Source organism: Telmatherina bonti (genome assembly GCF_933228915.1).
Source record: "Telmatherina bonti genome assembly, chromosome: 11".
Taxonomy (NCBI): domain Eukaryota; kingdom Metazoa; phylum Chordata; class Actinopteri; order Atheriniformes; family Telmatherinidae; genus Telmatherina; species Telmatherina bonti.
Window position 1 is genome coordinate 18,995,168 of NC_136629.1, and position 23,700 is coordinate 19,018,867.

At 40.6% G+C, this 23,700-nt stretch overlaps 2 protein-coding genes across 2 annotated transcripts in view; one reads left to right on the forward strand and one right to left on the reverse strand.

The window, feature by feature from the left end:
• Window positions 1–163: 163 nt before the first annotated feature.
• On the forward strand, window positions 164–5,011 carry eif3s6ip (eukaryotic translation initiation factor 3, subunit 6 interacting protein). Its single transcript, XM_079248962.1, has 15 exons — window positions 164–285; window positions 623–665; window positions 821–1,031; window positions 1,131–1,210; window positions 1,416–1,477; window positions 1,594–1,663; window positions 1,758–1,831; window positions 1,997–2,168; window positions 2,304–2,458; window positions 2,579–2,749; window positions 3,442–3,575; window positions 3,859–4,032; window positions 4,145–4,334; window positions 4,581–4,661; window positions 4,811–5,011. The coding sequence occupies exons 1-15, from the start codon at window positions 262–264 to the stop codon at window positions 4,880–4,882; spliced, it is 1,713 nt and encodes a 570-aa protein (XP_079105088.1). The 5' UTR covers window positions 164–261; the 3' UTR covers window positions 4,883–5,011.
• A 1,713-nt stretch (window positions 5,012–6,724) lies between these two features.
• Window positions 6,725–23,700, reverse strand: part of cdh23 (cadherin-related 23) — a gene marked incomplete at both ends in the record, with an annotated part of 158,298 nt that continues 141,322 nt past the window's right edge. The window contains 31 exons of the mRNA XM_079249389.1: window positions 6,725–7,066; window positions 7,548–7,658; window positions 7,950–8,069; window positions 8,178–8,307; window positions 8,779–8,839; window positions 8,995–9,035; window positions 9,205–9,284; window positions 9,371–9,491; window positions 9,621–9,718; window positions 9,807–10,063; window positions 10,284–10,445; window positions 10,564–10,827; window positions 11,039–11,168; window positions 11,309–11,422; window positions 11,511–11,705; window positions 11,979–12,190; window positions 13,164–13,341; window positions 13,816–13,935; window positions 14,456–14,593; window positions 15,237–15,406; window positions 15,574–15,798; window positions 15,881–15,997; window positions 16,077–16,535; window positions 17,297–17,500; window positions 17,586–17,711; window positions 18,080–18,182; window positions 19,240–19,347; window positions 21,661–21,870; window positions 22,942–23,075; window positions 23,175–23,355; window positions 23,551–23,670. Of these exons, the coding sequence (XP_079105515.1) occupies window positions 6,725–7,066; window positions 7,548–7,658; window positions 7,950–8,069; window positions 8,178–8,307; window positions 8,779–8,839; window positions 8,995–9,035; window positions 9,205–9,284; window positions 9,371–9,491; window positions 9,621–9,718; window positions 9,807–10,063; window positions 10,284–10,445; window positions 10,564–10,827; window positions 11,039–11,168; window positions 11,309–11,422; window positions 11,511–11,705; window positions 11,979–12,190; window positions 13,164–13,341; window positions 13,816–13,935; window positions 14,456–14,593; window positions 15,237–15,406; window positions 15,574–15,798; window positions 15,881–15,997; window positions 16,077–16,535; window positions 17,297–17,500; window positions 17,586–17,711; window positions 18,080–18,182; window positions 19,240–19,347; window positions 21,661–21,870; window positions 22,942–23,075; window positions 23,175–23,355; window positions 23,551–23,670 (5,031 nt within the window). The remainder of the gene's footprint in view (window positions 7,067–7,547; window positions 7,659–7,949; window positions 8,070–8,177; window positions 8,308–8,778; window positions 8,840–8,994; window positions 9,036–9,204; window positions 9,285–9,370; window positions 9,492–9,620; window positions 9,719–9,806; window positions 10,064–10,283; window positions 10,446–10,563; window positions 10,828–11,038; window positions 11,169–11,308; window positions 11,423–11,510; window positions 11,706–11,978; window positions 12,191–13,163; window positions 13,342–13,815; window positions 13,936–14,455; window positions 14,594–15,236; window positions 15,407–15,573; window positions 15,799–15,880; window positions 15,998–16,076; window positions 16,536–17,296; window positions 17,501–17,585; window positions 17,712–18,079; window positions 18,183–19,239; window positions 19,348–21,660; window positions 21,871–22,941; window positions 23,076–23,174; window positions 23,356–23,550; window positions 23,671–23,700) is intronic.

Here is a 23,700-nt window from a genome sequence, read left to right on the forward strand (position 1 = left end):
TTTAAATATACGTACACACGCATGTGAGATGTGAGCATAGACCGTATACAGTAGAATATAGCTGTACACAGTCTGTGGACGTGAGACACTCCATTTCCCACAATGCTCCTCGTGATGCGCTTAGTTTTTACGTCACACCGCCTTCCTTCCGTTTTCTCTCCTTTCCACCGCCAGCTGCGTGGTTTAGCAACGATAGCTTACTGGAGTCCCATTTTGCCCTTTAATTCACCACTCTCTAAGCTTGGATTAATAATTTCTAACATGTCGTATCACGGCGATGAAGATGTCAGTATATACAAATATTTTACTACCACCTAAATACCTGCTGTTGTAGTAACCACGTCTGTATAGTTTAGCGGTAGCCGGTTAGCTAAAGCTACCCGTAGTCAACCTGCATAGAGCAACAGTAGCCTGGGATGAGCTAGCATGATAATAACAGTGGATCTGCTCTAATTTATAAAGAGAATGCACACGTACTGTCATATTGTCTGTTATTTGTATCGAGGTTTGGAGGGCAGTTTGTACTGTTAGATGTTTAGTTATCTAACATTAATGACAGCTGTCTTAATGACAGATGTTTACTCTGCATTAGTAATGAATGTCTGACCACTGTTTTCCCCAGTATGACCCGTATGCCTACACAAACGACTACGATCTGCACACTGGTTAGTATGCATACCTTAATCTTGTTTTATCACAATGTTATAAACCATGGACCAACGCAAGCTTGTATTTAGAATATCGTCTGCTTGGAAATTACTACAGTAGTACAACAGTAACAAATTGCAGTGTTTTCTTCCACTCTCCCATCTTATGCCAGGTGATCCTAAAGCAGACCTGGCCTATGAAAGACAATATGAACAACAGACCTACCATGTCATCCCAGAGGTGATCAAGAACTTCCTGCAGTATTTCCACAAAACCATCTCTGACTTGATCGATCAGAAGGTTTATGAGCTGCAGTCCAACCGTGTGTCCAGCGAGAGCATTGAGCAGAAGATCTATGAGATTCAAGACGTCTACGAGAACAGGTAGGCTTTTGCAATGGCTATTTCACTTTTTGATAGAGCATTAGCATTTGTATGAGTGCTGGATGACTATGTTTTTTTTTTTTCTTTGCACCTGCTCAGCTGGAACAAATTGACTGACCGTTTCTTCAAGACTTCCCCGTGGCCAGAGGCTGAGGCGATTGCATCTCTTGTTGGCAATGGTAAGAGTGACACCTATATCCTATTCTACACTTGCTTTAGCATGAATACCATCATTTGTAGAAATACATTTTCAGAACCCGATTTGTACGGTTTATTCAGATGCTTCTGCGGCATCAGATAATAGACTTGTGTTATTTTTTTAAGGTTTACAGAGTAGAGTGGTTTATTGATAAAGATATGCTTTTTGCTCGTTATTTAATACAGATGCTGTTTTCCTCATCCTCTACAAGGAACTCTATTACAGACACATCTATGCTAAAGTCAGCGTGAGTATCTGCACAGTATAAATATTTGTTCAGCTCTTTGTTGGCTGCAGACTAACTACCAAAAAACCATGTTGGAGCATTTCCAGTATTTAATTGTAAACTTTTTGTATAATTAGGGTGGGCCAACTTTGGACCAGAGGTTTGAATCATACTACAATTACTGCAACCTCTTCAACTATATTCTCAGTAAGTCCTTCTTCTTTCCTTTTCTCATCTGTAGTTTTCTTTGTTAGATACCTGATCAGATACCATTAATGTGAGAATATTTAACTGTAAACAGATGCCGATGGCCCTGCTCCCTTGGAGCTGCCAAACCAGTGGCTCTGGGACATCATTGATGAGTTCATCTACCAGGTGAAAACAGAACACACAGATTCTATCAGTTGTTATTTCCCTAATTCAGACATGCAGTAATCATAATCGCTCCCATCCAAATACAAACGTAATAATACAACCCATAATAAGTTAGATTCAGGAGCAGTAACTCTGATGTTGACACTTCTTTTTCCCCCCTTTCAGTTCCAGTCCTTCAGTCAGTATCGCTGCAAGACAGCCAAAAAATCAGAGGAGGAAATTGAGTTTCTGAGAAACAACCCAAAGATCTGGAACGTCCACAGCGTCCTCAATGTTCTCCACTCCCTGGTGGACAAGAGCAACATCAACCGTCAGCTTGAGGTCTACACCAGTGGAGGTACACAACAATATTTTCTTCATTTTACATGAAATTATAGAAATCTTTTCATTTCAGCATCTAGTGTTATGCAATCTTAATTCAGGAATGAGCATAGTTTAGAAGGTTGTAAACACACTTGTTTGGCGGTTGCAGGAGACCCAGAGAGTGTTGCTGGGGAGTATGGCCGTCACTCCTTGTACAAGATGTTGGGTTACTTCAGCTTGGTTGGGCTTCTTCGGCTTCACTCTCTGCTTGGTGACTATTACCAGGCCATCAAAGTCCTGGAGAATATTGAACTCAACAAGAAGGTAGAGCTTTACTTGTTGTACTTAATGTAAAGAGTGGTACACTCAGATACTACTCGCAACAATACTAGACAGTATGCTCAAGCATCTATACTTAATAGATCTTCTTCTGTTTTCTTGTAGAGTATGTATTCTCGTGTGCCGGAGTGTCAGATCACCACCTACTACTATGTGGGTTTTGCCTACCTAATGATGCGCCGCTACCAGGATGCAATCCGAGTCTTCGCCAACATCCTCCTCTACATTCAGAGGACAAGAAACATGTTCCAGAGGTCCACGTATAAATATGAGATGGTAAATAGGATTTCAGTCGTATATCCACACACTTATCTGCCACACAGTACACGAGCTTAGAACAGGGAGCCCAAATCTGGTCCTCAAGATCTCTACTATTCTGCAACTTTAAGACACAGACTTTCTCCAAAACACCTGGATCAAATGGCTGAATTCTCTGATCTGCATGTCTCTGAGCTCAGCAGAGGCCTGGTCACGAGCCATTCATATGATTGAGGAGCGTTAGAGAACGGTTGCATGTATAAGTTGCAGGATGTTTGTTCTTCAGGACCGAACTTGTGCACCCATGCCATAGAATACAAAAGAATAGATTTTATTGTCATTGCACACAAGTTAAAATAAAATTGCACTCAAACGCCATTCTGCACCACGTATAAAAGGGAATCGAAAAGAAATTGTAAACAAATGATGGTGCAAAAACAGTTAAAAAAACAAAGAGGTTAATTTAAAAAGTGCGTTGTGCAGTAGTGTGCAAGAAATGTAATGTCCATCTATGTGTGTGTGTGTATACGTGTGAGTCGGTGAGTGTTTTCTGTTCGGATTGTCCAGAGGAAACAACTAGTTGTCAGTCTGCTGGTATGGGATAGATGGAAGATAGAAGTTGTTGAGAAAGTCTCCTGAAAAGAAAAAAAAAAACCCTCCGTGATGTGTCCTTAAGGAAGTAGATGACAAGCTGTTTGTTTTGTTTTTAGATCAATAAACAAAATGAGCAGATGCATGGCCTGCTGGCAATCGCTCTCACTATGTATCCAATGCGCATTGATGAGAGCATCCACACCCAGCTGAGGGAGAAGTATGGAGACAAGATGCTGCGTATGCAGAAAGGGTAAGACTGATACTCACACCCATGTTGGATCAACTGTTTGTCTCACTGTTTCAGTTTTGTTTTCTTTGTATATTCCTTTGCCACTGAGGTCACAGGGGAATATTGGGAACAGTGGTTTTATGAAATGTTCTCTGTACTTGTCTGTACATTGGCACAACTAAAGCTGCATTAAGTCACTGAGAATGTAGCCTAATAGATTGTATCTGGATGTTTGCCTGCAGCGTACTGTAATACCACCATCAGCAAACCTAACTTCCACCATGACACTGTTGACTTTTCTCAGAGATCTGGCAGTGTTCGAGGAGCTGTTCAGCTTCGCTTGTCCCAAGTTTCTGTCACCTGTTGTGCCAAACTACGACAACGTCCACCCCAACTACCACAAAGAACCATTCCAGCAGCAGCTGAAGGTCTTTGCTGAGGAGGTGCAGCAGCAGGCTCAGCTCTCCACCATTCGGAGGTACAGTATCCTAACTCTGTGCACAATAAACCCTTTTCCAGTTGTTGAAATGATTCAGTTAATGTGTTGGATGTTGCTTTGTTGATTAATCTTCATCATCATGTCTTTGCAGCTTCTTGAAGCTGTACACCACCATGCCAGTAGCAAAACTGGCAGGATTCTTGGACATGACAGAGCAGGAGTTCCGTATTCAGCTGCTCGTCTTCAAACACAAGATGAAGAACCTGGTGTGGACCAGTGGAATCTCGGCACTGGATGGAGAGTTCCAGTCTGCGTCTGAGGTGGACTTTTACATCGACAAGGTAAAGTCTGTCAAATTAGATATCTTGCATCTTTTTGTGTTGTCATTTAGTGTATAAATGCATCAGAGGGGAGGTGTGTTGGGCAGCTGGATGTTTAGTTGGTTCAGTTGGTTGACCATTACTTTATATAAGGTTTAAACTGATCCACATGTGCATAAACCTGTTTTTAAACATACCAGATAGAAAACAAGTTGGAAAGCAGTGTTTGGGGCTTATGTGGTTTACAGTTATACTCTGCTTCCTCAGGACATGATCCACATTGCCGACACTAAAGTAGCCCGTCGGTACGGAGACTTTTTCATCAGACAGATCCACAAGTTTGAAGAGGTAAGAAGTGATCAATCATGTAACTGGGAGAATGGAATGATCTATTATTTCAGCAAGATATAAGTAATAAGTAATTTAAGTATTTTTTTGGGGGGGAAACAAAAATGTTTTCACCTATATTTGATCACAACATACTTTTCTCCCCACAGCTGAACAGGACGCTGAAGAAGATGCCAGTCACTGGTACCACTGCAACATCAGGAAGTGCAACGAGCCGATGAGTCTGACCAGGGAGTGGAGAAGACCTCTGGGACTCAGTCGTCCATGGTCTTCCGCTAGTTTTTTGACTCCTAATATTGATGAAAACTTTTTTATGTAACCTGGCAACAATAAAAACATGGAGTGATCTAATTAAAGCAAATTTGATCTTTTTCTTTCGAGGTATGTACACTTATAAACCACTAGGGGGCAGTATCTACAGGCTGTTACACCAGCTTGAAAAGTGAAGGATGGAGGTTGCAGCATGCTTTAGTTCAACATAATTTTACTGTTTTTGTTTAGATTGCACTACAGGTCAAGCTTGGAGTAATTTAGTTGTAGGTGTTTATGGGAGCATAAATGTTGAGTATTAGAGTTCAGGTTTTCAGGCTTTGTGTGATATCTGCATATTCTTTTGCATCAGTTACACAACATCTGGCAGATCCGTCTCCCATCATCTCAGTAAGCAGTCGCAGGCCGTTGCATATTTCTTTTATTATCACAGATCAATCCCACATTATTTCCCAACACAGATCTCAGGGCTGGTGACAAAAATGACAGAAATAAAAACAAAATTAGAATATTAAAAAAAGTCATTTTTTTCAAAACACACCACTCATCAAACAGCATCAGTTTTCATATAAAGGAAACAAATTGACATGTCACCATAGAACAATATACTCAGACTTCAAACATCCAAAATTATTTCCTATTTTGGTAAGCCAGCATTTTTCTTTAAAAATATTTCTATTACAGCTTTTTTTTCCTTTTAATTCAGAAAGTAAAAAAATAAAGGAAAGTAGCTCATTTTAAGCATGACCTTTACTCCCCCAGGTGGCAGTGTAAAGTCTGTGTGGCCACAATGCCATCTTTATGTTTATCAAAATATTTCTTTTTTCATTTATAAGTCTTTAATTGCTTTTTAAATCAAACTTTTTTTTCTCCTTTTCTCTGGCTTCAGTCCCAGACAACAAACTCCGTCTTCAGTCATTTATGAAGTCACTTATTTAAGGGTTCTCCTTGTATGACTGACACAGTCATGCAATTGATGGAGAGGTGGATTGTTGTGTGAAAGTTTGTTTTTTTTGTCCATTCAGACTGAAGTATTCTTCCTTTCTTCTTTTTTTTTTTTTTTAAACACAAAGAGCTTTTGCCCTAGACTACAATAACGTCAAGCCACTTTTCACTCATCACCAAAGTAACCATCACTTGGATAACAATGCAAGTTCCAATGTTTGAATGAATTATTTCCAAACAACAAAATGTTTCTATTAAAGGAAATCATGCCGTCAACGTCCACTCAGTACTGCGTAAATCATCTTGCCAAAAGATAAAAACATCAGCCTGATTATGTCATTTTCTCTGAGTCCCATTATTGGCCATGTGTGTGTGTGTTTATTCTTATTCTTCAGTGTATGTATTTGTGTGTGTGAGTGCAGTCCAGGCATAACTTCAAAAGGATCAGTGGGAATGAGGCACGTTTTGACGATATTAAGGTCATGGTTCCACATGTTTCCCATAAGGACACTGAGACCATGTCCTCCACTTGGCTCTTTGGACGACATTTAATGATTCCAATTGTCTTTTGTCTCGCTGAAGATGTGCGTCCTGCACGTGGCTTTTTCTTTACAAGAGTCGTTTGAGGAAACCTTCTGAAGACCATCATCTACATTAAGATCCACTCGAGCCAACCCAGTGGTGAGTTAAGTCCTCTTGCAAACTGCACTGGGATTGGCTGATGAGATTCCCGAGACTACACACACTCCCCCTCCAGTCATTCCCACCCTTATCATTAGGATGGCTGTAGGAGACACAAGGACACACACGAGTCATGGTTGTGCTCAGACCAGCGAGGCCTCGGCTAGTCATAATTCTGTGATCTCTAGTGGATTCTCTGACAGGGTGTTCCTGTCCTTGTGACGGTGCATCGGGGTGGACTTTGCCGACTCTGTGCGGGCGTTGCGATCTGAATACAACCCCCCATCAGTATTTAGTGCCTCCAGAGAACGTGCCAGGGCCCGCTGGTCGTCCTCAGGCAGGCTGTTGAGGTCAGAGGTCAAGAGGGTTCCTGTGCTGCCGTGAACAACATGCACACCCTCAGGCCCTTTCAACTCCATAGGGAGCTTGTGCTTGAAGCGCAGAGTGCTGCGACCTCCATCAATGCCCAGTTGCTCATCCTCATCGGTATCCAGATCACTCTGGATGAGCTTTAGAAGATAGATGGAAGAGGGAGAATGAGTGAAGCGGCTGAATAAAACAGTGGTTCGATGTATTAGGTTGATTAAAAACACAGATTTGTTAGCATTAGCTTCAGGAGAGAAATCCAGATTAGACATAAATGACACCAAGTGAGAAGTGTGACAAAAGAATAAGAGACTCCACGCCAGACCTGGTTAAAACAAAAGTGAAAAAATGTTGCCTCGTTTGCATGAGGTATTCACATCAGAGCAAAGTTCAGAAACCCAGGATTTTCACAAGGAATGCTTCATTTCAAGCCGCAGTTTCAATTCACAGACAGATTTAGTGTTTTTAAGGAAGGAATGAAGCAGAAGTGAAGAGGTGGTGCGTCAGAGCAGCAGACAGGACGTCAGCAGGGGAACTCAGAGGAAAGCTAGATCAGTCTCCAGCAAAGACAGACAGGAACACCAGAAGCAGGTGCAGATAGATCACCAGTTTCTCCGAGCCCACCTCAGTGATTGATGAGTGGTCTCCCTGGCTGGTGGATACAGTGACGAGCCGAGCTGCAAAGAGCTTTTTCAGTCTAAGGTAGTCATCCAGGACCACCTTGAGCAGGGAACCCTGATGAGACGGCATTTAGGATGAAACAGAGTCTACGACACACACACACAGACACACACTAACTAATAATGTTCTTAAACTATAATCATCTGCAGGAACGTCAAGGGAGTGACATGTCAGCCTCAGCAGCCCATCTTTTAAGTTATGAACATCTTTGGTTTGCTTACAGGGCTGAGTAGAACAAGTCTTGAGCTGTGCTCCCTTCTCTACCCCAGAACATTTTGGGAAGGACAAAAAAAATAGGTTTAGGAATGTTTTTTTTTTTCTGTGTGCATTGTTCATTGGTCTCACCTTGATAGGCCCCTCTCTCATGATCTGCCCCAGTTTAGCAATGTTGTCATACTCCTGAATCGCTGCTCTCAAGTAACGATCGTCCTCCGGCCTCGCTTGAGGCTCCCGACCAAACGTGCCCTGTGATGATTACATAAATATAATGAAATAATGTGAAGATCTTCTGGGTGCAACCACTGAATGACACAGAAGGCAATACCATCGTTTAAGATTAATGTTGATACTGACATGAGTACGAGCAGGACTGTTCCACAGGTCAGTTATCTCACTGAGGTTCTCAGGTAGGTCGTCCTCATGGTCAGCCTGAGCAGCCAGCTCCAGGTTACGGCAGAATGGGTCCAACCACACCGGATTAGCCCTGCATGGGGAAAAAGCATCGCATGTATCGTTAATAAAAAATAAATAAATAAACCCCTCAAAGTTAGAACAGCAGGATGACTTTTGGACTTTTATTATTCGACTTTGGTTTAAAGAGCTTCCCACTTTTGTGCCATAAATAGTAAGCTAGAGACTACATAGAGTTAAAAAAAAGACTGGAAACGGGAACAGTCAGTGAACCTGATCCTGTCTGCAGAAAAAAAAACCCTAAATACCTATTCCTATTTAAATCTGTTTCAATAGTTCATGCAGTAACATAGCATATAAATAGCTAACACAATGGATAGAGGAGTTGGCGAGTATTTTCTGGATGATCTCTCTCGCCTTTATAGTAAAGAAAAATAAGTTAAAAATAAAAATTGATCTACTTCCCAAAACTATATTCTTGTAAATAATATAATCTAATAACAATCTAATAATCTCCGGTGTAGAAACAAAGCCGTTGTCTCACCCCTCAAAAGAGTACTTGTTGGTGTTAGGCATGTCCAGGATATCCATGAGACCTTGGTTTCCTGCATAGTAGAAGACAAAAAAAAAAATGTTCGAGAAAACAGCCTTGCAGCTTTGCAGCAATAGGAGCGACATTTTGAACTGTATGTTATTAAACCGCAAAGCCACATCCTGAGTAGATAAGTGGGACCATCCCGTGTGTGAAGCTGCGCCTTACCTGTTGATCCTGCAACGATTGCTTTCAGCTTCCTCTGGTGACTGCAGCACAGCAAGAGACATGTCATGAGAACATAAATGTGTTGATTTGCTGCTCTGGCTGACAGCTTAAAACATGATGCAGCTGTTTTTTTTTTTTTGTTTTTTTTTTTAAATCACTCAGAGTTCAAAAGAAATCTGCAATAGTTTAAAATATCTAGAAGATTCTTACACTCTGCGATAATGCCAGTTCATCGTTACAAACAAAATTCCTGCCAAACACAGCAGCACAGCCAGGATAATGATGACCAGCTGTGAAAGAGTAAAAGATAGAACGCTGAAAAGCACCAGTACAAGATAATCTACAACAGTCTGTGGGTGTCAGGAGCTTTGCGAACCTGCAGTGTGGAGATGTCGTCGGGGAGTTTGTCACCAACGGCAGGCTGAACATCCACAACGTTGTATGTCCTAAAGAGGTTTCTAAGCTGTTCTTTGTTCTCGTCGATCATCTGGATTACCCTGCAAAATGTGAAAGACAAAATGTCACAGCAAAGCAGAGCAGAAACCGTCCTCTACTGTGCCCAAAGAGAAGACTTTAATCCATGTCAGACAGGCCTCACTCTGTGCTACCACAAAGATGGACAAGACCTTTCAACATCGAGGATGGTGTTGGTCTGGTTGTTGACGACGTGAATGAGCATGTCAGTCAGAGCGTAGTTCACTCTGCCTTTCTTGTCCACGTGGAACTAAATAAGACAAGACATCAGACATGCATATAAAAAAAACAGAAACATAAACAAAACCAATAAAGCGTCGTCACAAAAAAAGTCTAACCTGGATGTCATCTAAATTTACAATGGCACCAGTGATGTTGGACAGCAGGTTGATGAAATCTTCCTGGTTTTCACGAACAAAATCTGGAATCTCATTGAAGACAATCTTGACTCTCTGGTCATCCCGGAGAATGTAGATATTAACGTTAGTGGTTGTACTGTGTCCAGCAAAGTCGCATGCTAAAATCTCCAGCTGGAAGTAGCCTGGATTGTAGGCAGTAAAGAGGTCATACGTGCGGATGATTCCGTCTGTCAAACCTAAAGGGATTACAATAGAGACACGGAAATAAATCAGACTCAGTGGCAGGACAAACTCAAATTCAGAGTGTTATAACTCATAGAGCTGCTTTCTGTAAAATGCCTCCTACTCTGTAATTCAGAAACACTGGACACATTGATGGATTTTGGTTGAATTACCAGGCAAATTTCTGTAATTTGTGTATGAAAACAACATGAATCCTGTTCTTTGGAAACTTACCAATAGTGAAGATATTGCCAAAATCCTCACTGCCGTTGCTCTGGGACTGGAAATAGCGGATGGTGACAATGTGGTATTGCACAATGCTGTTGTTGCCAATGTCGTTGTCTATAGCAACCACCTTAATTAGCTCTGAACCCACTTTGGCATTTGCTGCTACTCCTGAAACAAGGAACCAAAGAGGGAAAATCCTATTAGATTACACAGAGTAACACTCACACACACACACACACACACACACACACACACACACACACTAAACATGCTAAACACACATTACCTGCAGTGTATTCTGCCTTAGTAAAGCGTGGTGTCTGGTCATTGATGTCGTCCAGTTCAATTCGGACTTCCAGCAGGCTTGGGTCAAGTGAAGGATCCAGAGCTTTGGCTTGTAATGACCTCTGACCTCTGGGTTGGGTCCAACTGCGGTTGCTGGAAGCCTTGACGATGATTGAGTAGACTGGTGTCTCCTCCCTGTCCAGATCTTTAAAAACCTTCAGCTCTCCATCTAAACTCAGGCCAAAGTTTCCATCGCTGTTTCCTCCTTCATAACAACAAATGTCTTCATTATTAATAAGCTTTTGAAGAACAACGTCTTTCATGTAACAACACAATAGACACACAATAAATTAGGAAAAAAAAAGAAGTCCTTATCCTTGCTGTTAAGATGCAGGAAAATACAGGATTAAAAATGGATTAAAAGAAAGCCTTATCATTACTCATGTTGCCACACGCTAAAGGTTTTTTTTTATTACCTGCAATGAAATAGTAGACGACCGCATTGGGTCCTTCATCAGCATCTACAGCCCTGGTTATGTTTCCCACTACAGCACCTGGAGGAGAGTGCTCAGGCACTGTCATCTTCTGGTAAGGCAAGCTGCCTCGCTGAGGTGTACACACACATACACACACACACACACACACAGACCAAAAGAAAAAAAAAAAGAGGACAGCATACAAGCAGGTTAGCATTTAATCTGAAAGGTACATATTATTACATCACATTTAGAAACATAAACACTCACCGGTGGTTTGAGGAACACGGGTTCATTATCGTCAATATCCAATAGCGCCACCTGCAGAGGCTGTGTGGTCTCATAAGACACTGGCTGGCCCATGTCACGGGCCACAATGATCAGCTGAGGAAGCCATTTGCACATAATCAGACACATAATTTAGGTGTGTAATGTTTTAGATGCTTAAACTTTAAACACACTGTTAACTCACGCTGTAGAGGGCCTGTTTCTCTCGGTCCAGCTTTACAGTAGTGGTGATGACTCCAGACATGGCATCGATGTGGAAATTTTCCCAATCTCTATTCCCCCCACCTGTTTGCAGGAAGGCATAGCGAACTTCTCCATTCACTCCCTCGTCAGAGTCTGTTGCATACACCTCATATACTGGCAAGCCTGGAGGCTGTTCCTGTAGAGGGTCAAGATTGGTTTAATTCTTTATATGAATTAAACTGATACCAACTCTATAGATTTACAGTGGATAGTTTGCTGTGGTTTGTTTTTTTAATAATAGTACCCTAGACTAATAGTTAGCAGATAGATATTGTGTCCCTCTTTCTATGTTTCAATCAGAGAAAATACAAAAGATCTGTCAGCTGCTTTAGATGCAAAGAGTAAACTTTATAAATCTCTTATTTACTGTTGCATCACCAAATACATATCAGGACATGAATGCACATACCTCTGAGATATGGATAATGGTTCCATTAGCTGGCCTAACAAACACAGGCCTGTTGTCATTGACATCAATGACTGTGATGATCAGGTTTGCAGTGCCCCATAAAGGAGGACGTCCCTGGTCTGTAGCGACCACGGTGAAGTTGAAATGTTCTGACGACTGAAGCAGACGCCGGGAACGCACAAGTCCTGTGTTTGGATCCAGGGAAAACGCATCTAACAAAACAAAGAGAAGGAGTGGAATAGCTGCCCCATGGCTCCCCTTATGCTTCTTGATTTTAGTGTTCAAACATCTCTCTTTAAATTACCTCCATTTTATGAAGACGAATTATAGGCAAGGCAAGTTTATTTGTTTAGCACATTTCATGTACAAGACAATTCAAAGTGCTTTACATGAAACATTAAAAGTATTACAGAAAAAAGCATAAGTGAAAATACAAATAACAAAATCATAATAAAATCATAAATTATATTAAAATAATTAAAAGCAGAATTAAGTAAAAGTTACTGTGCAGATGTCATGCGTAGGCGCATGAGAAAAGAAACATTTTTAACCTGCATTTAAAAGTTTCAACATTTGGTGAAAGTTTAATCTCCACTGGCAGTTTGTTTCACTTATTTGCAGCTAAACAGCTAAATGCCGCTTCTCCATGTTTAGTCTGGACTCTGGTCTGGACTAGTTGACCCGAGTCTTTGGATCTAAGATCTTGGCTTGGTTTATATTTTCTGAACATATCATAGATATATTCTGGTCCAGAACCATTCTGGGATTTGTAAACAATCAGCAGGGTTTTGAAATCTATCCTGTGATTGACTGGAAGTCAGTGTAAAGATTTTAAAACTGGTGCGATGTGTTCAGATCTCTTCGTCCCAGTTAAAGCTCTAGCAGCAGCATTCTGGATGAGCTGCAGATGTTTAATGCTCTTTTTAGGAAGTCCTGTTAAAAGACTGTTACAGTAATCCAGTCTGCTGCAGATGAATGCATGGATGAGTTTCTCCTGATCTCTCTGGGAGACTAAACTTTTAATTCTGTTGATGTTTCTCAGTTGGTAAAAAGCTCTCTTAGTGACAGCTTTTATGTGGCTGCTGAAAGTCAGATCTGAGTCTATCTGATGATAAGGACAATACTTTCTGAATATAGACTGGGATTTAAGAGACTCTCTGGAAACTTAAATGAGTGTAATTATACCTGAATGTGGTCCGAGCATGTTGTAGAGTACTGCAGCATTCTCGCCTTCATCCAGGTCAATAGCCATGATAGTTATTACAGATGTACCACTGGGCTCATTCTCAAACACACTGGTGTTGTACACCCGCTGTGTAAAACGGGGATGATTGTCGTTGACATCCAAGACTGTCACCAGTACCTGATGTGACAGAAATTCAGGATTACTAAAATACAAATAACTTAACAAAGAATAACTAAGTGTAACTCCGCGCACACTTCAAATGTTTAACCCTTTTTTTTTTAATGGTTTTATTAAATAAAAAACTGTGACTGAGATTCATGATATTGTTACCACCCCAACTCTGCTTGGGGAAAAGGGCAGCAACATTAAATATATAAAGAATGTGGTATAAAGAAAAGATTTATTATTTAACCAAAACGTCAACAAATCAGGTAATTAAATAATTTAAACACATTTCTATTACATTATTCTGTCTGTTGTTAATACATTCCTTTGGCCAATAATTAATTATCAAAATGTGTTTTATACATACACATGTTTTTATTTCTTAGATACTGACATCTATATTTAATGCAAACAAGCAAGCAGATTAAATAAATGCAGCAAGTTTTTCATGTGTCTGATTTAAAGTATTGCAGCCCCTAAGTGTACCTGGACAGAGTTCTCTCTTCTGTTATTGGAGCTTCCACCGGGATTGTCTCGAGCAACAGCAGTTAAAGTGTAGTGGTCCTTTGTCTCTCTGTCCAGAGGGGAGAGGATATAGATCTCTCCCTGACAAAGAAGGGAGAAGGTATGATTAGGAAGGAAGTCCTGACTGGGAGTGGTGGCAGTGTTTATGACAGAAATGGTTTGTGAAGATGAAACACGCAGATTGTTAGACACTCAAATGTTTGGTTTGAACTTCAATTTCCAGGCAGGATGACGTTCATCAATGCCTGCAGGAACATAACACAGAAGACCACTTCCAACGAGTTGATACGTATTTGCCTTTTGTCTGAGGTCACAAAAGGGAAAGTTTCTGACATTTTCTGTGGACACTGCAGTTAAAAAAGTTTTGAAGACCTTTGGTTCAGCCTTTCGAGGAAAATCTTAAAGCTCAGAATACTTTGTTCACTCTGATTACCCTGAAATATTATATTTCTAGTTTAATGTTAAGAAGAGTTAGTTAAGAAGAATTAGTGAAAATATGCTTTAGTTTCTTATTTCATTAGAAACTGAAGGAAAATAAACAAAGATGACAGCAGTGCATGATTACATTTCTATAAGGTCTAGTTTTCCCAGACTGACTTACAGTAGATGGTTTGATGCCAAACTTGCCCTCCCCGTCTACCAGGCTGTACTCAATGACTGCAAAGAGGCCAGAATCAGCGTCTGTAGCTCTGACTCGAACTATGGTGGTGCCCAAGTTCACATTCTCAAACACAGGCTCCTACAAACAAATAAAACACACTTTGCTGAAGAAACGACAACAACAAGAGCAGCAACTGGGTAAATAATAAATTACATGACAACCTCCGACAATCAGGCGCGGCTATACTGTTATGTGTGGACAGTATAATCTCTTTTTTGTTTACTTGGAATAATTAATTGTGTGCTGCCATGTATGGCTTGCATCACAACATGCACATATGACTCCTTCTTTTACACTGTAATGGCAGACATAACCAAGACTGTGCTTTTACTAATTTTCTTAACAAGATTTTTTTTACATTTTTGGTTAAAAAAATTAATTTAGTTGCCATCTAAGCTCAAAAACATCAAAATATGTTATTGAAGACTGTAATGGCTACATAAAACAATTTCAGCCTTCTGATTAGCAGACAATACTTCTTAGGAAGGATCAGATCAACTTTTTTTTGTTTGGCTGCTAACAGCCTTAAAAACGTAGCCATATTAGTGTAAACATTAGAATTCAGTCAAACAGAGCTGCAGCTAATTAGATTAATTGCACAAATTTTTTTTTTCAAATCCAACAGGTCAAAGAATACAGATGTAATCACCTCAAAACTAAAAAGTTTTTTTTAGCCACTTTGCAAATCAATAGCTCTCCCCAAATTTGATGTGTCCAGTACCTGATAGGATGGCTGCAGGAAGACAGGGTTGTTGTCATTGACATCCACTATGCACAGATAAACTGGCAGCTCAGCACTCATAGGGGGCGTGCCATGATCCTGAGCGCGTATCGTGAAATTCAGCCACTGTACTTGCTCAAAATCCACTGTTTGGTTGGCTACAATCTTTCCTAAAAACATTTCATATCAGAGAGAGAGATACAATTTGGACTTGTTGGTCATTCAGGTATTCTAAATTGGCATGAAAATAAGAAAGAAAAAAAACAACATTTTTACAGCAATGTCTTTCAAGTTTGATGAGTTCAGGAAGCCAAGAGCAGCTTGTTGGTGGTCGTACCAGTGGAAGGGTCCTCTAATCTAACATATCCTCCTCGAGGCAGGTTGAGCAGCTGGTAGATAACCTGGCCATTGGGACCTTTATCAGGGTCTACAGCTGACACTGACAGCAGTGTTGTGCCAGGCTGCGCTCCTTCTAAAATCTTCTCAGTGAAGTTGGTAACACCAAAAGGCCGAAAACGAGGGGCATTGTCATTTACGTCCAGCACGTTGATGGTTAGTCTTGCTTTAGAAGAGATTGAGAAATGAGAGATGAGCACTGATATCAAATTTAAATGCAAAAAAAAAAAAAAAAAGTATGGACTTACCATTGGGAACACTACCAGATTTGTCAATAACTTCACTGGCATTATCATGGACAGACACGATGATCTCAAATGTTGCTACCAGCTCTCTGTTGAGAGGGTTGCGCACAAATACTGCACCTGGAAATTCACCAAAGCATTCACCACATTTAATTAGTTCGAATTGTCTGCAAAGAGCAAAGAGAAATCCAAATCCCACCTGTGTGTAAATCAATGCCAAAGGACTCTTGCAGGCCGTTCACTGGATTGTTCCCATCATCTCTGGCCTCCACTGAGATGATATAATACTCGAGCCGGGGAAGCAGATCAGGATCCTCAGCAGTCAGCGTGGCAACAACCACCCCAGGTGGGGTGGACTCGTTGACATTTATCACGGTTACAGGCTCTATAAAACGTGGTCTTGAGTCGTTGACATCATCCAGGATGACCGTCAGGGTGGCAGTGCCTGACAAAGGGGGCGTGCCGCGATCTATTGCCATAACAACAAGACGGTAGGAGCCACATTCTTCTCTGTCAAGTGTAGTGTTGCCCACTAAGACAGCACCCGAGACAGCGTCAACCACAAAACGGTCCTGAGCGCCGCTTTCCAGCCGATACATCAGCCAACCGTTTGAGCCTGAGTCAGCATCTGTGGCAGACAGCTGGGTCACCACCACTCCTGGAAATGATAAAGATGCTAATTTGTAGCCTTTTGACAAGACATCACCTGTCAAAACATTTAAAATCCAAACTGGGGTGATGTAGTGTTGTCAGTCACACTTTAGGTGCATTCATATCTTGGTCTGGATGGTCTGGATGGATCAGGCCCATCCAGACCGAGATCGCATTCACACCGCACTTTGATCATATGAGCCACACCTTTCATATAATATGTTCTCATTCTCACCAAAGGTGGCGCTGCACTAGTATTTAGCAAAAAGAGAGGAGAAGACCCACGTGAAGAACTTCTGTTCCTTCAGTTGTGAGCTAAACATGGAGCACAAAACTATCACTCTTTTGGATTTTTTAAATTTTGTTTTATGCAAGTATACTGCATAAATACTCTGCAACAAAAGACACAGTAGGAACAACAGATGAGGCAGACGACCCTGAACACAATCACTGGGAAATGCAGGAAGTGACTTGTTTTTTTGTTTTTTTTAGTTTTTAGTCCACTTCCTGTATTTGGCCCGCTTGAAACAGACTGAGACCTGTATTTGTAGGTGGACCGGGTTTGCTTCTTTGATCGGAATCAGAATTTGTTTTGTGTTTTTATGTCTCAAAACAAAGTGGACTTTCTAAGCAAACGGACTGGGATTCATATCAAAAAGGCTGATGTGAATGTGCCCTTTAACTCAATAACCATGGGTTATATTACCAGTTTTCCTCTTAGACCACTCACACATACCAATTATGAAACACAAACATACACATACACACCAGTGGGGCTGTTCTCAGGGAGTCGAACACTGAAACTAGACGGGCTGAAGACAGGAGGGTTGTCATTCTGGTCCAAGATTGTCACTGTGAGGGGGACGGTGTTGTTTAAACCCCCTATGTCCTCTCCAACCAGAATCAGCTCTACACGAGGCTCCTGAAATGCTTCCCGATCCAACTTTGCGCCCTGGTGCACAAGAATGACGCCTGGAGGGAGACACAGAGATGTGAACCTAAATTTTAAACTTTTGTTAATTTCTGGTGAGAAATTAACAAAGAGAAATTACGTTACCGGTATCGGCATTGACAGTGAAGAGGTCCACTCTCGCTCCAACCAGGCGGTACTTCACCACAGCATTTGGGCCAATATCTTTATCCTGAGCCAGAACTGGCCCATTTAAAACAGTTACAGTGCTGCCTAAAAGACAAGAAAAGATGAAATTTTGAAAGAAAGACTTTTGAAAGTAATTTTTACAACAATGACAAGTTACAAAAAAAGTATCCAGAAGTCAGTGCTGGATCAACTTTTTTCTTTTAAACGGAGGGTCAGGCAGCAAGCCCTCTGTGGTAACTGCTGCGTGACAGCAGCCTGTCCAACTGCAAGATTGCTGCATTATGTTACATCTTGCTACAGCAAGATGTTACTATGATAAACTTGACACTCAACACTTATCACATGTAGTGCATTCATTTTAAACTGATAAGGATTTCTTACTGACTGAGTCTCTGAACAAATTCATTTCTAAAGTCAAAGAAGGAAACCGAATGCACAGAAAGACATGTTACCTGCAGCAGAGTTCTCTGTGATTTCAGCCCTATAGCTGCTCTGGCTGAATATAGGCCTATTGTCATTTTCATCCAGAATGGTGATGACCAAGAAGTCTGAATCCTGGTAGAGAGGGACAAAAGAGGGACAAAGAGGATCTTTTAAGAGGATCACCGGTTTTCCTTGTGTCTGCAGGGATTTTCTCTCAATGCATGATTGGTTAACTGATGATTAACTGACCAATCATACCCCATACAACCTGACAACTAATAGTGAGACGAAACTGGATAATTTAATGAGTTGTACAAAGAGGAGTGATAAAAATTGAAAAACTAGTAAAAAAAAGACAACTATTCTAATTCTAACGGAGATGTCCGATTAGACAGATTTTGCAGTAATGTGCAAACTTGTTTTTCACTCTAATTAAGAACAGTTTCTCACCTTTAGTCACAAAAGCTTTGACTACGTCACACTTGTTGTTTCCTTTTAGAAAAACATCTGCTGTGTGAGTGACTGATGCTTTTTAGTGTCATGATTATACATACTGCATTCCACCATGTCATTTTAATGGACATTTTACTCTTTAAAGGAAGGAGATAACAGAGAATGGATAGTTATATATATAACTATATAACTATATATATATATATATATATATATATATATATATATATATATATATATATATATATATATATATATATATATATATATATATATGTAAATAAATGAGAAAAAAGGGATGCAACAACAGAGACACAAAGTTCAATTCTTTACTGATTTACCTTCTTCATTGTTTGTTGCAATCAAGCCTTGACGCCTGCTTAACGTGATGCTTCTCAATTTGTAACATTATATGAAATGACTCTGTGATGCTATTAGGTGTCACGTGACAATCATATTTCTCTATTTAAATACTTGCTCAGATAGAAAAAATGACCACTCTTCAGGTGTAAAGATAACTCTGTACAGCGCCAGCTGAAGCAGTGACTTGTGCGTTGTATGGAATTCAAACACATTATGCCATAAGCTTGTCCAAATCTGAAAAGCGCACATAAAAACATATCCTATTTTTCTAAAAAGACATTATGCATATTAAATCCCTGGCAGATTATCTGTTAAACTGCTTAATTAATATGATTGTGAATTCTGCAACAAACACATAAAATAAAAGAATTACCCTTCGAGCGATGCGTGGGTTCTCTGGGTTGTCCTTGACAGTAATAGTAAGTATATACTCAGGTACTCGCTCCCTGTCAAGGGGTCTGTTCACCTGCACCACACCTGTCTAAGAAAGGCAGCGGCAAGAGTACAAAGTTATGTAGCATATATCATTGCACACAGAAACACTCACAAATAAAGACAAACTATGACAAAATAAGCAATGCTCCATACATTAGTATTACCATACTTACACTTGAACTTGTCCAATCCCTTGTTCACACAAATATCTAATCAGTCAATCACATGAATCAGTCAATCACACGCAACTCAATGCATTAATCATGTACACATGGTTAGAATGACTCCCTGAAGTTCAAAGTGAGAAGTGACTTTGAACATGGCATGGTTGTTGGTACCAGATGGGCTGGTTAGATTTCAGAAACTGCTGATCTACAGGAATTTTCTCACACAAGCATCTCTAGAGAATGGTCTGAAAATGAGAAAATATCCAGTAAGCAGCGGTTGTCTGGACAAAAATGCCTTGTTGACGTCAAAGATCGGGGGAGAATGGGCAAACTGGTCGCAGATGATAGAAAGGCAACAGTAACCTAAATAACCACTGGTTACAGCCAAGACATACAGAATACTATCTCTACGATTCACACACACACTCACCAAAACTGGACAGTAACAGATTGGAAACATGCTGCCTGGTCTGATGATTCTCAATATTAGCTGCAACATTCAGATGTTTGGGTCAGAATATGGAAGAAAAAACACGAAAGTATGGATCCATCCTGTGTTGTAACAGTGCTTCAGGCAGGTGGTGTAATGGTAAAGGGGATGTTTTTTGGCACACCTTGGACCCCTCAGAGCCAGATAAGCATAATTTAAACCCCACAGCCAAGCTGAGTATTGTTGGTGACCATGCACATCCCTTTATGAGCACAGCATGGTCTGATGACTACATCCAGTAGGATAATGTGCCATGCCACAAAGGCTCAAATCCCCACAAACTGATTTCTTGTGGAACAAATTAAGGAAACCTATAAATTATCAGATGAAAAAGTTCATGGTAATGGCAAGTTTCTAAATTCTTCGCTGTGTTTCAGCAACACTGACGTCAAACATGAGCATGTCTTTTTGTCCCTGACCTTTTTGGGGAAAACAAAAAATCTTAGTCTTGTCTCTAAAGACTTCAGTTCTTGGAAGTTTATGGACATCCAGACATTCACTTATTCAGCAGAGTATCTTTGGTATTCGAAAAATAGGAAAATAACAATAAGGAGCATATAAAGGTTAGTGTAAAGGGCCTTTCCATTTTCACTGACACAACAGTCATTGTGACAAGAGTCAGACCCCATAAACTATCCAAATAATTAAGTCTTTGAACTGAAATGTCATAGTGAATAGTGAGCAGTGAAATAAACTAGAGCCCTAAGCCCCACTACTGAACTTTGGAAGATTTTCTCAATGAGGCGGTCCCTGGTGATGGCTAATTCGGCATCTGTCTTGTATACTGTCTCCACTTTAAACTCTTTCCAGCAAGTCGAAGTCAGTCAGAAGTTGACTCTAATCTTATGTTCCCCACTTCCTGTGATAACGTTCTCTTTTTTTTTTTTTTTTCCCAGAATCAACCACGGTGCACATATGAAATGGCCAGTTTGCTGATGCAGTGTTGCGCAGTGCTGTAAAGCTAAATTATACAGTAAAATTATGTGTTGGGTCAAAGGAAAAACTTGTGAAGTGCGGTTTCCCTGTTGAGAAACACTGCCTCCAGGAATGTACATCATATATTCAATTTAATTCATCTTTATTTGTATAGCGCCGCTTCACAACAGGGCACTTCACAGTCACATCAAATGTCACTGTAACATCAAAATGAGTCAGAAAAACAGAGGTATAAAGTCTGGAAGTTATAAGCTGACTTTAAATTTGAGATATCTGTGAGGTCATATCATATTATTAGTACAGCTGTTTCTGTGATGTAATTGATTGATCTGAAACCCAGTAAAACCCATAAATACTTTAATTAAAAGGAAATTCATTTCATTGTTTGTTGACATTCTTTTAAAGTATTTCCCTGCTAAGAGAAAGACGTGATGCTCATTGGTAAATACAGATGGATCTGTGTTTGTTATTTTCAGCAGTGGTGTCATTACAGGATGCTTTATATAAAGAGGGAAGTACTCTCATTGTACATCTTTATTGTGTTACATCCCTCTTTTCAACCAACTGTACTTGTTTTTCAGAAAATTATGTGCAGAAATATGATCAGCATTAGCTTGTTAAAAGATCTGAGGGAGCTGGACCACCTGTTTCATGTTAGCTGGACAAAATGTCTTCAAACCTGAGAGCTGCAAGTAATAAGACTTCTATGTTTACGCTGAGCTTTCATTAGATTTTACACTCAAACCAAATCATTAATTTCACTTACTGTGTCATTGATGTAGAAGTCTCCACCCAGGTTCCCAGAAGTAATGTTGTATGTGAGCAGAGCGTTACGTCCACTATCTGCATCTTGTGCTCCCACTCTGGCCACAGATGTGTGTATGGGAGCCCATTCACTCACACTTGTGTTGTAAGGCAGGTTCAGGATTACTGGGTCGTTATCATTAATGTCTAGAACATAGACTCCCACCACCACCTGAGGAGAACCAGAGTCAGCTTTAAAAATACACTATGCAACACAGACACTGTTGTTTTTTTTAAGTGGAACTATTGTGTGCATTTCAGGCTAATTTATTTTTATTTCTGAGACCAGAAGGCCTGGGATTGATCAAGTTATTGTCACAAATCGCTTTATTTACTTCAGACCGACCCTCGCCGTAGGCTGTCAGATCAGCCTGTGGGCAAAACGAGTGGATTGAGACTCTTCCGCATTAAGCCCCGCCTCCCGCCACTGCACTACATCGGGAGCGCACCGCAACTGCTTTCGCCGTCATTGTAACATCTCATAAACAGAAGGATTAGGCTAATATGAACTCAATAAAAAAAATAAAATACAATGTCAACACACAGCATACAGCCCTACATGTTGGAACCTGAATCAGAGCCTGAAAACGAAGTGGAAAACAGCAACCCACAGCAACGAATGCAGCAGGATGTCTCTCTTTGGTAAACTCACCAGCCATCGTTGGAAATAACTTTATCCGACGTTTTCCACCCGCCTGATGTATTTGTACATGCCCTTGTTAACCAGTAGAAGGTAACCAATCACCGAACCTTATCCCCCGCGACGTCACAAGGATTTCCAAGTAGAAAAAACTCTCTAAAACGACGCGTTTTTCATCGCCATGGAAACCGAACGGAGAGAATGCTGGAACTCAAACTCAAACTCAGACATGCATTTAGGTGATAAAAAAATAGTGCCGTGTCTGATGTCTGTGTCACATATCTGATGAAGATTTAACACTGTAACACTGTAGAAAGCTCAGAAAACTCAAAATACCATAATAGGACCCCTTTAAATATATGATGAACGTTTGGTAAAAAGTCTAAAACAGCTGATTTTTGAGGTTATGCACTGTATGTTTAGTGATGATAGTGTAGTTTCATAACAGTGTTATTACAGTGTATTGGGTGTTAACACACACGTAGGTCACACTTTAATAAAGAAGTGAAGCTTGCAAGTTCCTGTTAGTTTAAGAGGACATGATGATGATCTGGTGATATGATGCCTGCCTGCGTAGGACGGTGTTGACATATGTGAACTCACCGAACTGTTGCGAGATGGTTTTCCAAGGTCTCTGGCTGTGATAGTGATGTTGTAGAATGCTGTGGTCTCTCTATCCAGCTCTATATCCTTCCTCACACGAAGCTCCCCCTCCACAGGAGAAACCATGAACTCATCTACAAGAAAGATGCAGAAAAGCTCAGAGATAAGTAAAAAAAAAGATTTAATGATACTTTCACTGAACGTGCAAACAAAAGAAGCATCCTGATACTAACTTTGAGGATCTCCACCGGTGATGCTATACTCCACCTTTCCATTGAGACCCGAGTCTTCATCACTGGCTTGAACAGTCCACACTCGGGGTCCTGGCTGGCCCTCGGTCACCTCAAAGGGTCCTTCATAGGCTCTAGGGAACGTTGGTGTGACGTCGTTTACATCTAAGACATTTACCAACACCTACACGGGAACAGGGAAAGACTTTTTCAGACAGTCAGTGAGCAGTCGTAGGTAACTGTGTTATGGGCAGCAACAGACAAGGCAAACTGAAATCTAACTGAAGGTAATAACATGTAATAACTAAACAACCCTGTTATCAGCTAAGACCTTCTTGGGGAATAAAATAACTGCAATTAAAAAACAGTGTGTTATTACTGTAGTGGTCGATGTCAAGCGAAGAGCAGGCTTTGGACACTGGTCAGTTGCTGTGACAACCAGTATATAATGTCCATTGCTGATCTCATAGTCCAACTCCTTCACCGCAGTGATTCTCCCCTAAAATAAAAGGTCATACACAGAGGGTTA

Coding starts and splice junctions, on each gene's coding strand:
- eif3s6ip (XM_079248962.1), top strand. CDS start 262: ATGTCGTATCACGGCGATGAAGAT. Junction 286..622: donor CGTATCACGGCGATGAAGAT/GTCAGTATATAC, acceptor TGTTTTCCCCAG/TATGACCCGTATGCCTACAC. Junction 4,033..4,144: donor CAGCTCTCCACCATTCGGAG/GTACAGTATCCT, acceptor ATGTCTTTGCAG/CTTCTTGAAGCTGTACACCA.